This window comes from Ictalurus furcatus, chromosome 17 (assembly GCF_023375685.1).
Source record: "Ictalurus furcatus strain D&B chromosome 17, Billie_1.0, whole genome shotgun sequence".
NCBI lineage: Eukaryota > Metazoa > Chordata > Actinopteri > Siluriformes > Ictaluridae > Ictalurus > Ictalurus furcatus.
Genome location: NC_071271.1, coordinates 24,465,075 through 24,480,074, shown reverse-complemented (window position 1 = coordinate 24,480,074; position 15,000 = coordinate 24,465,075). Strand labels below are relative to the sequence as shown.

At 39.8% G+C, this 15,000-nt stretch overlaps 1 protein-coding gene across 1 annotated transcript in view; it reads right to left on the bottom strand.

Moving 5' to 3' along the window:
• LOC128621104 (neurobeachin-like) overlaps positions 1 to 15,000 on the bottom strand; it is a 129,433-nt gene that overhangs the window by 2,063 nt on the left and 112,370 nt on the right. Inside the window, exons 13-18 of the mRNA XM_053646593.1 lie at positions 13,511 to 13,582; positions 13,033 to 13,188; positions 11,094 to 11,264; positions 3,689 to 3,790; positions 972 to 1,168; positions 505 to 656 (exon numbers count right to left, since the gene is read on the bottom strand). Of these exons, the coding sequence (XP_053502568.1) occupies positions 505 to 656; positions 972 to 1,168; positions 3,689 to 3,790; positions 11,094 to 11,264; positions 13,033 to 13,188; positions 13,511 to 13,582 (850 nt within the window). The remainder of the gene's footprint in view (positions 1 to 504; positions 657 to 971; positions 1,169 to 3,688; positions 3,791 to 11,093; positions 11,265 to 13,032; positions 13,189 to 13,510; positions 13,583 to 15,000) is intronic.

The following is a 15,000-nucleotide window of genomic DNA, read 5'->3' as shown; positions in this document are numbered from 1 at the left end:
AGGTGTACAAACGTTTTGGTTTGTACAAATGTTTTTGGTCTGAAAAAGTCCTAATTGTCATATTGTAATATTTATTTCAATTCAAAGTTGAAATCCATCCATCCGTCCATTTTCTGTACCACTTATACTACACAGGAACACGAGGGAGCCTGGAGCCTATCCCAGGGAACTCAGGGAACAAGGCGGGGGAAACCCTGGACAGTGTGTCTTCCCATCGCAGGGTAAAAACCCACACTACGGAGAATTTAGACATGCCTATCAGCCTACAACGCATATCTTTGGACTGAGGGAGGAAACTAGAGTACCCGGAGGAAACCCCCAAAGCACGGGGAGAACATGCAAACGGGTTGTGGGATGCGGGTTTGATTCAAACCCACAACCCCGGAGGTACAAAGCAAACCAAATCGTTTCTTTTAAGGCTGTGTAATGAATATTGCACTAAAATCCTTCACCATTGGTATAATGAGAGTTCTCAGATATACTGCCTGAAAGCTAATCCCAAACCTTTGATCATGTGACAGGTCCATGGCCCGGATCCCAGCGTCACAGCCTGGGTAGATATAAAGCTGCTTGAAGTCACAGGCCTGCCACACCTCCACCACGCCGTTATCTCCTCCAGTCACCAGCATCTGTCCATCACTGCTCAGCAGCATCGCCTGGAGAGTTGGAGCCCAAAACCAGACACGACAATGAACCTTCTGCTTGTAATACTTGATCTGAAATTTCCATCTTGGGTTAGCCATTCTGATTGGTCAAACAATATACTTTAACTTCATGTGCATCAATACAAAAAAAAATACCTGCTCTAATATTAAAACCCCAAAGTATTGCTATTTGAATTTCTTCACATCACATTGTTTAGTTTCAGTTCCAAATCCTAACGCATGAAATAGGCATGCGTGTGCCATTGTTATGAACTGGCATCTGTCGGTCTCTCTGTCTGTCTATATAAGCGATATGGGATCTCTTACACGTGTGGTGTCGTTAATCTCCATCTGGGCGAGCAGCTTGCCGTTGATGCTGAAGTTACATAACTGTCCTCTCTCATAGCAGATGACACAGTGGCCTTCACTCGACACGGATATGAGCCGAGGGAGAGAGCAGTTATCAGGACCCTCCAGAGCCCGAAGCAGGTCCCCAGTGATGGTGTGTACAAGACACGGACCCTCTGACAAAATACACATCACAGGATACGACACTTCAAGCGAAAGTGTGAATGATGAGCAGAAAGTGACCACAATGTTCTAGAGTATTCATAAAGACTGTCCCAGGACTCTTCTTCTTCTTCTCAATCTGCTCATACTGGACATTTCAACATACTATGCATTGTTTGTCTTTACTCTTCTGCACCTGTATGATTAATACTCCCACTATCTGGTCATCTAGAAGAGTACGGGTTCCCGTTTGAGTCTGGTTCCTCTCAAGGTTTCTTAATATATCCCTACACGTCCTTTCCATGGAACATGAGTGTGTGATTACACAACACCCAGTCCGGCTTTTCTAACCAAGTTTGCAGATGCTCATGTCTTCTCTAATGCTCGTGTGGCTGAATGATCACAAATCCCCACCATCACATTATCCAAAATCTAGTGGAGAGCCTTCCCAGAGGAGCAGAGGTTATTATAAAACAGTAAAGGGGGTGTTAAATCTGGAATTTTATGTTCAACGGGCACATTTGGGTAGGTGCAAAAAAAAATCCAATTCTAGCAACAGTTCATTACATCGAAACCATTATTACACCTACTACAGGCTGTCAGTCAGTGCGTTGGCATGGCAACACAATGCTCTATCCAGCTGTGGCGTCTTTGGGAAGGGGTTCTCATAACAGTCTCATTATATCTGGGGTTTCTCACCTTTTAACATCAGTTAGGTGTGACCAAAATCGAAATCCATGGGACTGAAGCGTGAATGGTTTAATTCATCGGTGACTTCCTGTTTGAAAATCATTTGAGCTTAATTGGAAGTGACCAGCATAATGAATACAGTTGTTTTTTTTTTAATTATTATTATTTTAAATCTGATAGTAAGGCCACTTTCTGATGTTCCTCATGAGTACATCATGAACATTAGGCCAAGGAATCAAAATTTGTTTGGTTCACTGGCTTTTTAGAGAAATGTTGAAAAAAATAAGCAATCAAATAAGTTAATTAACCTTTGAGCCTATTTTCTGTTCAGTTGAAAATGAATAATTGAACCAATTAAAGCTTGAAAAATTCAGTAATTGAATGGTAAATCGCTTCATGGTTCTTTTCAGGAAATACAGCCTAATTATTGCTTATATCTAACAGAAGCTAGTAGACGCAACTTAACCAATTAAACATTAACGAGGGGGAAATACTTTCATTTAAAGTAAGTGCGTGCTCTTCCATGTTAAGGAACATTTGATGCATCCAAACTGTTAATTTTTTACTCTTGTGTATGTTAAGTTTTGCAGATCGGTGTTTATGACATAGTTGAGAAAGAGGAGTCATATAGAACCTGGGACTCGACTGTGCTACTTTCCATTCAAACTTATTTAATAAATAATAATAAAAAAAATACAAATATAATTAAGTGATAAAAGCATGTTTGAAAAAAAAATACTAACTTAAAATCATCATCTTTTTTTTTTAAAGCTTTTTTCTCCCTTCAACACAAATTATTATAGCATTATCTTCTTTCACACCCAACCACATCAACTCCAGCTTTCAAAACACTCCATTCTTTCATTCCTTCATTACATTTTTTTTTTATAAATAAATATACTGCAGATTGTGGACATGAGCCTCCCAGCACACAAAGCTCACTGCAGCTCAGCGTCTCTGAGTCAACCGATTAGAAACCTTGTCCTGCTTTCAGCCCAATTATCCACTTTCACACGAACTGCAGCCTCAAACTCGTACAGCTTTCCTCAACCAACTTTCCCTTACTTGTAAATCAACGTGTGAACAGCGTGATAATGTCTGCAACGGTAATCATGCTTATTTTGCTTGATACTGAAACCACGATTATCAACCAATTAGACCGCAAAAATAACATTTTCGATTTAATCTTAATAAAATCATATCCAGAAATATTTTATTAAACACACAGACATTTATTTATTCATTCTTTTGTTTGCTTATATTTTAAATGATTTATTTTTATTTCATTTATTTTTTATTTCTACTGAAATGAATATATACATGAATATATTTTGTGCGATGCAGTATAACACAAATACAGCCCTGGCTGCATACTTGGGTATCTTTGGCATAGTGTTAATATATATATATATATATATATATATATATATATATATATATATATATATATATATATATATATATATTACTCACATCCTCCATCCTGCATAGTGTTCTTCTGGGTTTAGTATGAGCATTATGCACTATGAATTATCAATGACAGTCTACGTTCTTTAAATGCAAATTTTGCACTCAAATTAAGACAGATCCATCGTCACATGAACTCAAGTCACTTGGATCTCTTAAACACTGGATGTAAACGCTATCCGATTTATAAATATGCATGCAGTTGTGGCTTTCATAGATCTAGCCTGGCTTGTGTAGTGATCTTTAGATTCAACGCTGAGGAAGTCAATACCTCTTATCCTGATTAAATACTAATTCATTGTTCAATCGTATCATTTTCTCATGACTCCAGTCGAGCAAATCATTTGAGATCAACCTAAACCAGTGACGTCACTGACCTTTGGCTCCACTAATGACCAGGCCAAGCTCTGCACACACCGACACACACACCACCTCGTAGTCGTGACCAGTCAGGACCGCTCGGGGTGCTGGGTAATCACCTGCAAACCAAACAGAAGTTCATTTATTTCAATATGTTAAGTACACGTTGAAAATTGAGAACAGGGACAAAAACCCAATATCCATCAGTGTTCAAAACAGGGGGAGGCTGGAGGCTCAGGAGGCTGGTCCATCTTCATTGACTAAGGTGTGAGGTCTGTAAAAAGATTCTCACATGAATAGGCAGTTGATTGATGAGGGGGAATAGAGAGGTGAAATGGGGTGTGTACACACACACACACACACACACACACACACCTGCAGCAGCTGAACACCACAACAGATCAATAATGCAGCAGCGTGACCAGAAAGTAACACAGCAAGCTGCTACATTAAAGCACTGGCGGTTTTCGATGCTTAAACCAGGAATTCAAGAACATTATTTTATTTAAAACTTGAATGAAACTATGAAACGGGGCAGTTGACTATAATGCTAACAAATAATATCTATTGGTAAATATGCGCAAAGAAGGCTGGGGAAAAGTGTCTTTATTGTTTAACCTTTTGATCTTTTGTTCGAAAAAATTCACAAAAGTACTCTGCTCTCATGGATATCAATCAATTGCAAACACACCGCAGGTTTATAAAAAAATAGCTTTGTTAAATATAGGTGTGCAACAATTATTGGTACCCCTATGAATTCATATGAGAAATATGAATATATTTGAAGTATATTCACATTAATATTTTTACATTTGTTTAGTACACCTGGGTGACTAGGAAAAAGAAATTGTTCAACCATGACTTCCTGTTTCACAGGGGTATAAATATGAGGTAACACATAGGCAAAATTCCCTTAGTCATTCATAACAATAGGTAAGAGCGAGGAATATAGCTGTGATGTGCAGCAAAAGGTTGTTGAGCTTCACACAATGGGGCGTGGCTATAAGAAAATAGCACACGCGTTGAAAATGCCCATTTCCACCATCAGGGCAATAATTAAGAAGTTCCAGTCCACTGGAAATGTTATGAATCGACCTGGAATTGGACGAGTGTCTATATCGTCTCGACGCACTGTGAAGAGGACGGGTCGAGTGGATAAAACATCTCCGAGGATCACAGCTGGAGAATTACAGAAGTTAGTCGTGTCTTGGGGTCAGAAAGTCTCCAAAACTACAATCTGAAGTCACCGACATCACCACAAGCTGTTTGGAAGAGTTTCTACTCTCATCCAAAAACAAACTCGAGCTAAGATAAGATTTCTTTAATAATTCACAACACAAATAAGCAGATGATAGAAAACCTGTCGCGCAGATTATACAGGACCAAAATAGTAATATATTACTAATAGTAATAGTAATAGTAGTAATAGTAATAGTCATAGTAATAATAGTAGGAGTAGTAATAGTAGTAATAATAGTAGTATTAGTAATAGTTGTAGTAGTAATAGTAGTAGTAGTAGCAGTGATAGTAATAGTAGTAATAGTAGTAATAGTACTAGTAGTACTAGTAGTAGTAGTGATAGTAATAGTAGTAATAGTAGTAATTGTAATAGTAGTAGTAGTAATAGTAGTAGCAATAGTAGTAGTAATAATAATAGTAGTAGTAGTAATAGTAATAGTAGTAGTAGTAATAGTAGTAGTAGTAATAGTAGTAATGATAGTAGTAGTAGTAATAGTAGGAGTGGTAGTAGTAGTAATAGTAGTAGCAATAGTAGTAGTAATAGTAGTAGTAGTAGTAATAGTAATAATAGTAGTAATGATAGTAGTAGTAATAGTAATAGTAGTAATAGTAGTAATGATAGTAGTAGTAGTAATAGTAGTAATGATAGTAGTAGTAATAGTAGGAGTAGTATTCACACATACACTACATGTTCAAAATGTTGAAGTATTAAACATTAAAACCAGTTCAGATCTTCTGACACTAACACAAGCACAGAGCTGAACGCTTGAAGGTTCAGGAACTTAAATCCAGCTCCGTCTCATGACCGCGAGAAAACGATAAGTGCCCACCACTTTGTCATTTTCATGTAAAGCTCAATATTAACCGATCGTGGAAGAGGACTAAATAGCGTTCGAACGGCCTCACAGTCGAGCCAGTTGCCAAACGTCCAGAATCATGACTGCTTTCCTTGACAAGCGTATTCAAGAACTGAATAAAGCGCTCACAGAGTCATTAGCTCGATTAGCGTAATGAAGAGGAATGAAGTTGTTCACCGCTGATCAATTCGGCGTCTAACGGCACACCGTGCGAGGCGAGCGAGAGATCATTGGAGCAGATATCGAAATGGTTACAGATTGTAACATTGCTTTAATTAACACAGGGGTCATTAGTGTGAATACACGCGATACTTTTAATAGACAACAAAATCGATGCTGTGCCAGATGATCAATATGGCACCGGATCTACTGATCCAGCTCCTTCCACATGGGTCTGTGTGTGTGTGTGTGTGTGTGTGTGTGTGTGTGTTTGACAGTATTCAGTCCTCTAGGGAGATCCACAGCTCGAGATCAGCTCGCTCATCTTCTTCACAAAAGATTCAATCAGACTGTGCGCGAGCCCCCCGACGGCCCGCGGGTCCCCGAGAGCACGCCGACACGATTAGGAGGTGGAAATCGGAGCCGGGGCTGGCAGGGCCACCGTGCAGGGGCTCCGTCGAGCCGGATGCGATTTTAAACACCGTGTGGTTAGGATACAGCAGCAGTTCTCTGCTGCGAGTATCAAATCAGTTTCTCCAGCGTGTGTCAGAGGTCTGGACGTGGACACGCTGATGAATATTCATGGCCTTTCTGGCTGCCGTGACCTCTACGGAGAGACGTGTGGAATTAAAGCATGCTGGGAAAGGAGAAAGGTCTGACACAAAGACTCCTACACAACACGGGTACGCATACCAGTTAAACGTTTACGCAGCACTGCTTATAGACGGATTTTCTCCATCGTTACTATTTTAGAATAATAATGAAGGCATTAACGATATGAAATAACACACACACACACACACACACACACACACACACACAAAGTGTGACAGTTTTATCTTGTAAATTGTTGCTAGTATTCCAGAGGAAGCTATAGAATTTTCAACCGTAAGCCTTTACTAAAAAAAAAATTTTTAAAAATAAAGTACACGTACACTCACCGTCCACTTTAATAGGAACACCTGTAGACCTGCTCATTTATGCCGCTATCCAATCGGCCAATCATGTGGCAGCGGCACAACGCATACAACAATGCAGATACAGGTCATGAGCTTCAGTTAATGTTCACGTCAAACATCAGAATGGGGAAAAAAGCAGGTGGACAGGTGTTCCTGATAAAGCGGAGGGTGAGTTCAGGAAAAAAAAAAAAAAAAATGTCCATGCAATAATTGAGGGTGTTTTATTTATTAGCCTGACGAGTAACAGTTTGGGAGAGAGATCACGAGGAAGAAAGAACTAGTGGAAGGAAGAGAAAAGAAGAGGTTGTGAGGATGGAACAAATAAAAAAAGAGCAAAAGACAAAAGAGGGAGAAGAAAATAAATATATATGAAAAAAACTAAGTATATTGTTCAATTCAGGCAAAAATATGGAGAGAGAGAGAGAGAGAGAGAGAGAGAGAGAGAGGTAGGTAAAAAAGATCAACAGGAGGAAAGAAAGGGAAGGAGAAGACTGGAGAAATGAGACGATAGATGGAGGAATGGAAGTAGAGAGGAACTGTGAGGGGGAGAAGAAAGAGCTGATGATGAAAGAGAGACGCGGGGACAAAGAAAGGAAGAAAAGAAATGAGAACAACAAGGCGAAGGAGGCAAAGAGACAAGGACATGAGAAAAGGAGAGATGCAGAGTGCAAAAAAGAGTGAGACAGAGGGTTGTAGATAAAGGAGATGGAAGATCAGAGAGATAGAGGAGAAAGAGGAAAAACGGGGGAATGGGGGGAGGAAAAAGGAGAGATAGAAGGGAGAGCGTTTAAGAGATAGCGAGGATAAGGAAATGAGAGAGGAAACAAGTGAGAGCAAACATTTAAAAAAGAAAATAAAAAGAACGGGAGAATAGGAAATGATATACGAATATAGGGATGAGCGAGGGAGAGAGATCAGGAGGAGGAGAGAAAGAATGGATGGAAGAGAAAAGGAGAGATGGTGAGGATGAAGAGATGAGGGAAATGAACAAAAGAAGAAGGAAAGACAGATCAAGAGGGGAAAAGCTTTTTTTTTTCATTCTCAAAAATCCGAATCAAACTTTCAAAATGTCTTTGTTGTTCTGAAAAAGGCTATAAAATATGTGGCGCTTATATTCACCACTAGAGGGCAGTGTTACTTTATAAATCTTACGGACGTTCCGCTCATGAGGATCAGCTCACTACTACAATGCCATTTAAAAGAAACTATTTAAAAGAGTTAATAGGAAGGATGAACGAGGAAAACGTGTGTGTGTGTGTGTGTGTGTGTGTGTGAGTGTTTCTATATTGCTGGTCACTTTGTAGGTTTACAGTTCGAGATTGAAGCTGATGTTCGTAACGCACAGTGTGTGTTGTGTGTGTTGATCGTCCTCTATCCTCTATCAGGGTCGGTTACTGGCATCGCTGTTAGATGGAGATTTCAGGTTACTGAAGCGTTGAGATCATTTCGAATCCTGAGAAATCGCACACAGCAGCAGAATTACATATTCTTTACACTGTAAAGGATTCCATTAATTCCACAACTTCCCAAAGCAGTATAACAGTAACAATTATTATTGTTCCCCTGCTGACACAAAACATTTTAATAACTAGCTAGCAAAGTTAGCTACTTGGAAAAGCTACTGAAAAAAAATAATGTAGCCCCTGCTGACACAAAACACTCTGATAACTCGAATAATTCCATTCCATATCTTATTAAAACAGAATAACAATAACATGTATTATCCTTACCCTGCTGACACAAAACTTGCTATGGTTGTTGTTAGCTACTTGGAAACACTACCAAAATGAAAAAAATTGAGTCCCATGCTGGCACAAAACTTTCTGATCACTAGCTAGCAAAGTTAGCTACTTGGAAAAGCTACTTAAGTAAAAATAAAAATGTAGCCCCTGGTAATACAAAACATTCGAATCATTAGCTAGCAAAAAATGCTACTTGGATAAGCTACTGAATATATATATATATATATATATATATATATATATATATATATATATATATATATATTAATAAATTATATATATATATTAATAAGTCCCTGCTGACACAAAGCTTTTTAATAACTAGCTAGCAAAGTTACTTAAGTAGGAAAAAAAGAATAGCAAAGTTAGCTATTTGGGAAAAGCTACTGAAATAAAGAATGTAGCCCGTGCTAATACAACGCTTTTAAATCACTAGCTAGCAAAGTTAGCTACATTGAAAAGCTACTGAAATATTAAAGAATGTACTGTATCCCCTGCTAATACAAAACATCCTAATCACTAGCTAGCAAAGTTAGCTACGTGGAAAAGCTACTTAAATTTTGTTAAAAATAAATAAATAAATAAATAAATAAAGACTATATATATATATATATATATATATATATATATATATATATATATATATATATATATATATATATATATATATATATATAAAGTAACCCCTGGTGACACAAAACATTCTAATAATCAGCTAGCGAAGTTAGCTACTTGGAAAAACTCCTGAAATAATAAAGAATGGAGCCCCTGCTGACACAAAGCTTTTTAACAACTAGCTAGCAAAGTTACTTAAGTAGGAAAAAAGTGGACAAACTACTGAAATATGTTTTTTTTTTTAAAAATTTTAAGTAGCCCCTGCTAATACAAAGCTTTCTAATAAGTATTTAGCAAAGTTAGCTATTTGGGAAAAGCTACTGAAATAAAGAATGTAGCCCGTGCTGATACAACGCTTTTAAATCACTAGCTAGCAAAGTTAGCTACATTGCAAAGCTACTGAAATATTAAAGAATGTACTGTATCCCCTGCTAATACAAAACATCCTAATCACTAGCTAGCAAAGTTAGCTACTTGGAAAAAAACTACTGAATAAAATTAACAATAACTTGAGAAAGACTTCTGCGGCAGGTTTATCTGATAAATATACATCATGTCAACACCGAATGCATCAACTTCACCAATCCCCCAAACACGTACCCACTGAATGTATAAAATATCAGCGAGTGTGAGACACACAGCAGGGTTAATACGCTTTACCACTACACTATCACTCGCTGTAATAACCATAACACCGCACTAGTCAGAAGAATAACCAGTGCACTTTTAAATTGCCCCAAATAAGTCCTGGTGTGTGAATATGATATCGCGGGAGCCGTGTTTCCTCTCCTCAGGAGGGCAGAGCCGCAGCTCGCTAATTGGAGGCAGCCAAGCTGAAATACTTAATTAACAGTGTGAGGCTCGGCGTAGTTAATTAGAGAAAGCTCACACCTAAAGCAGAGAATCTGACACTCGTGAACAGCGGATCATCTGAACAACACCACGTCTGAGAAACCGCGAGCGTCTCGGGATGATTAGCTGTTGGTGGAATGAAATGAAGACAAAACAAATGTTTTTGTTGTTTTCTGAAGACGGTGTGGAGGCAGTTCCACCAGCTGAACGCGCTAATACTCTGCTGTAATTAGCTGCTACTGTCTTGCGACCTTTTCGTCATTACTGGAAATGTGTTCCTGCCGGTATGTAAAGAATAAAACCCTTGCTTTATTGGGGCGTACAGTTACAGGAAAATAATCAACGTAACGTTTTCTTCATTGGTTATTAATTAGGTTTTAATTAGGAGTCCACCGGTCAAGTCCCTGCGACTGAGAATGTATTTGAACGAATACGAAGCTTTGCAGCGGGCACGAGTGTCAGAGCTGCCGGCGTAGAAAATCAATCAACAACGTCTGACCGATCAGAATTGAGATTTCTATCGAATAGTAGTTTCTCCGAGTGTCTGAGTGAAAAACTGAAAAGAAATACAGTTGATGTTGCCACATATACACATTTAAAGTACAGTGAAATCCTTTTCTTTATATATCCTAGCTGGTTAACAATCTGGGGTCAGAGCGCCGGGTCAGCCGTGCTAGCGCAAAGAGGATTAAGAGCCTTGCTCATGGGGCCCTACACTGGCGGCTTGTTAGTGCCGGGGCTTAAACTTACAACTTCCTGATCAGTACTCCAGAGCCTTAACTACTGAGTCACCCCTGCCTCGTGGTGCGTAACGCGTCCATAGAATAATTTTCGCCTATTCTTCGGAAGGGTGCCATTACTTTTATACATTGGCTACGTTTCCCGTACGTACGTGAGACCGATGTCCGCAACTGTGTTACAGTCAGTGTCTGATTGTGTGTAGTAGTGTTACAGTGTGGATAAACCGTGTCTAGTTGCGTACAGTTGTGTTACACTCACTGTTATTCGGATTGTCTCCTATGATGTGGTGTCGGCCGCTCCAGTACCACAGCAGCAGAGTGGCGTCTCTGGATCCCGACACGACGTAGCAATCCCCGCCGATATACGACTCCGAACGTGCCAAACACGTCACAACATCCCAGTGGCCAAACACTATCTGTGTCAGCTTACCTGCACACACACACCCACACACTCACATATATATATATATATATACACACACTATGACGTGTAATACATTGACGCTATGTTTTCCCCCCCAAAAATAATATAAAGTAGACACAAGATAAAATGATACACTTGTGGAGAGGTGGAAAGGCTAGTCGCGCCGATAGCAACCTTTTGCTAACTTTAGCTAATCGCATTTGTAGCTCGCTCACATCTGTATTAAAACTCCGGACACTGAAGGTTTGTTTGTTTGGGGTGTTGAATGTAGTCGACAGGAAAGAGGTGAGCATAGCTAGGTTGTACCAGTCGATGAGGAGGAACGAAGAAACACACAAAAATCACGCCAGTAGGCTTAAGACTCCAGTCTGAGATGGTTATCACCATAACGCTACAGCGCTAAGCTACATGGAGACGTTCCGTTCATGTTTATACCGTGCACAACCGGTCAAATGTTTCTCGTGACGTTAAAAAGCTTTTGATCCGACGGCGTGTGATTAAACGTGTGAAATCGGTGTCGTAGACGGAAATATCATCGCGCCGACGTGTCCGTCTCTTTCATTACAAAACGAACATTTTATTTACAAAACAATCTTTTTTTTTTTTTTTTTTTTTTTTTAAGACGGACGACTCGGAGCGAATTATTCCGAAAAGCAGGCGATAAGAGTGCGGCGTCGGCGAGAACTCCTTTAATACTGTTTAAAAAATCATCTCGGGGAAATTCCTCAAGAAATCGAGCGAGAAAACGCCAAGAATACATTTCTGGAAATTCTAGGCGAAAATGTCGTCCACTTTGAAGATGCTAAAATATTAAATTATTTTGATTTATCTTGGATTTTTTTTTTTTTTTTATCACAGCATGATTCCCATAGTTCCATTTGTGTTACTTCAGAGTTTCACTTTATTATTATTCTAAAATGTGTGTGTGTGTGGGAAGGGGGGGGGGGGGGGATAAAATAAAGAATGAGTGTGTACACTCATTATTATGACCGGGAGTGTATATTTTTTTCAGGCGAATATTTATGAAGAATGATATTTTTGGCAGAATAGACTTGAGCTATATTAGCCTCATAGCTTAAAGGGGTCATGACATGTTGTTTTTTTATTATTTCATTTTATTATCTTTCCTGAGGTGTAATTATAATATTAGCAAGGGTTTTTTTTTTTTTGCACAAAAACCATATCAAATTTTGTAATTCATGACTTTTTTCCACACTGTCTCTGACCCTCTGACTGAAACGATCAGTTTTTCTGGCCTTTACCCTTAAGACGTCAATGTAACCGCCCCCTGCTACGATTGGTTCACATCTTTTCCTATGAATTAATTATAAACACCTTCCCTGCCATAATACGTGTGGAACGGTTTTCAGCGACTGAGCGGCAGTGGGCGGGGCCAACGATGTTGTAAAAGTAGGTGTCCATGCCTTTCTGTAGTGGCAATCATATGCAAATGAGTTGGCCTGTGTGATGTCACAAATCCCACCACATCCAAATGAGCCATTTATGGAACTTGGTTAAATAAACGCTCTGTTTGTACTGAGGAGGACGTATTAAGCTATAAAACTCGCAGGACGTGTTAATGATACAATGACCTCTTATATATCAAAAGATCAAGGAAAATGTCATTCTCATGTCATGACCCCTTCAAGGGCAGGACTAGAAAAGGAAACGGTCGACCATTTGGTGGAAAAGTTATTCCTTTGAACATTGAATTAGAAGAGAGGAGAGAATTCACACACTGTACACATTAATATGCGTATCTGTGTATCTGTACCAGATTCTGAGGAGTAGACACGGAAACTCTTGTCCCAGAAGCCGCACACCAGAACGTAGCGATTGTCTGCTGTTACCACGAAACACTGCGAGTTGATCTGGATGCTCTGGTCCACCAAATCCGTGATCTGCCTCTTGTTCGTCCCTGTGTTGTTGGCTAGAACACAGCAAAGACGTACCAGCAAAACATTAATGTTTTTTTTGATTAATCCTTTTTTTTTTTTTTTCTTCATTGAAATAATTCGGTGTTGTTTCCCCAATTGTTTGAGTGTGTGTAATGGTTTATTGTATACAATACCCATTCTTTTAAAGGGTACCATTACTTTTAGAGCTGGCTGCATTTACATATTACAAATATCAACAATGTATTAAAGAATTTATTCGATTGTTTTTTTTTTTGTTTTTTAAATCAGACAAACCTTTATTGAAACCAATCAACAAAGATAGCCTTTTTTTGATGTAATACCATTTATACTCACCAATCACAGAGTCCATTTCAATAGGGAGGTGATGGGCCTGCTCTAATGAGTATCCTGGAGCACCCCGTAGACCTGTCACACACACACACACACACACACACACTCATTGGCAGTCACTATGGTCACACCCTATACACACTCTGATCCCACGCTGTTCTCTGACCCCTTTGTCCCCACTAAGGGGGGGCTTTTCAAACCCACTACCGAGGTTTAGACGACATTTATTGATTTCTCTCTGTTAAGCATGAGGCAGGTCAGAGACTGTTCAGACCCTGAGGCAGACCTGAGGCCAGAGGCAGCCATTTTGCACCAGCAGAAACAGACACAGAAGGTCTGGTGGCCATGTTCCGGTGGATATGCTGTGCAGCTGTGGCCATTAGCAGAACCAAACCACCACCTCTACTTCTGACATCACAGCGCTGACAGCCCAGAAGGTGTGGGAAGAAACGGGAGGCTATGATTGGCTAATTTGGCAAGGCATGTGACCTCTGACCTGCAGGTGAGGCATGTTCCTGTCGAGGGTCTAGGTGGGTAATGCTGGGCACACGTGGCCGAGTGGGGAACGTGTGGTGGAGGTGGCAAGGGGTGTGTGTGTGTGTGTGTGTGTGTGTGTGTGTGTGTGTGTGTTTTAGTCAGGAACAAGTATCAGGTGCCATTTATATATGCATTTGTGTGACCGTGAATAAACAGTAAAGCTCAGAATTTAAATCACTGTTATAAATGTTATATAAAAATCCTAGAGAAAGGAAAAATCCCTGTATTCCAGGACTATATGTTCCAGGGTTCTGTGTTCCCAGAACCGGATGCTCCCAGATCCTGTGCTCCCAGAGTTAAATGTTTCACGGTCCAGTGTTCCCAGGGCCCTACATTTACCAGGTCCTATGTTCTCATGGTTCCCTGCACTCCCAAAAACCTTTATTCCCAGTGTTCTATATTCCAGGACCCATTTGTCCTAAAACCCCATGTTCCCAATGTCCTATGTTGCCAAGGACCTAAGTACCCTTGTCCTCTATGTTTTCAGTATCCTACGTTCCCAGACCCCTATATTTCTAGACCTCAATGTTCCCAGAAACCTATATCCCCAAACACCATATTCCCAATGTCCTATGTTACCAAGCCCCTAAGTACCCCAGGCCCCTGTTTTCAGTATCCTATATCAATGTTCCCAGAACTCTATGTTCCCAGGCCCTTATGTTCCCATAGTTCTATATTTCCAGGACTCCTTGTTCACAGAAACCAATATTCCCAGAATCCTATATTCAAGCACCTATGTCCCCCAGGCCCATAAGTTTAACGAGTACTATGTTCCCAATGCCCTATGTCTCCCAGTCCTTTACAGTATGTTCCTCGAGCCCTGCATTCACAGGATCCTGTGTTCACAGAGACCTCTATAGTCATAATGTCCTATATTCCCAGCTCACTATGTTCCTAGAAAACATACATTCATAGAGTTCTATATTCCAGGACCCTATTTTCCCAAAAGCTCACGT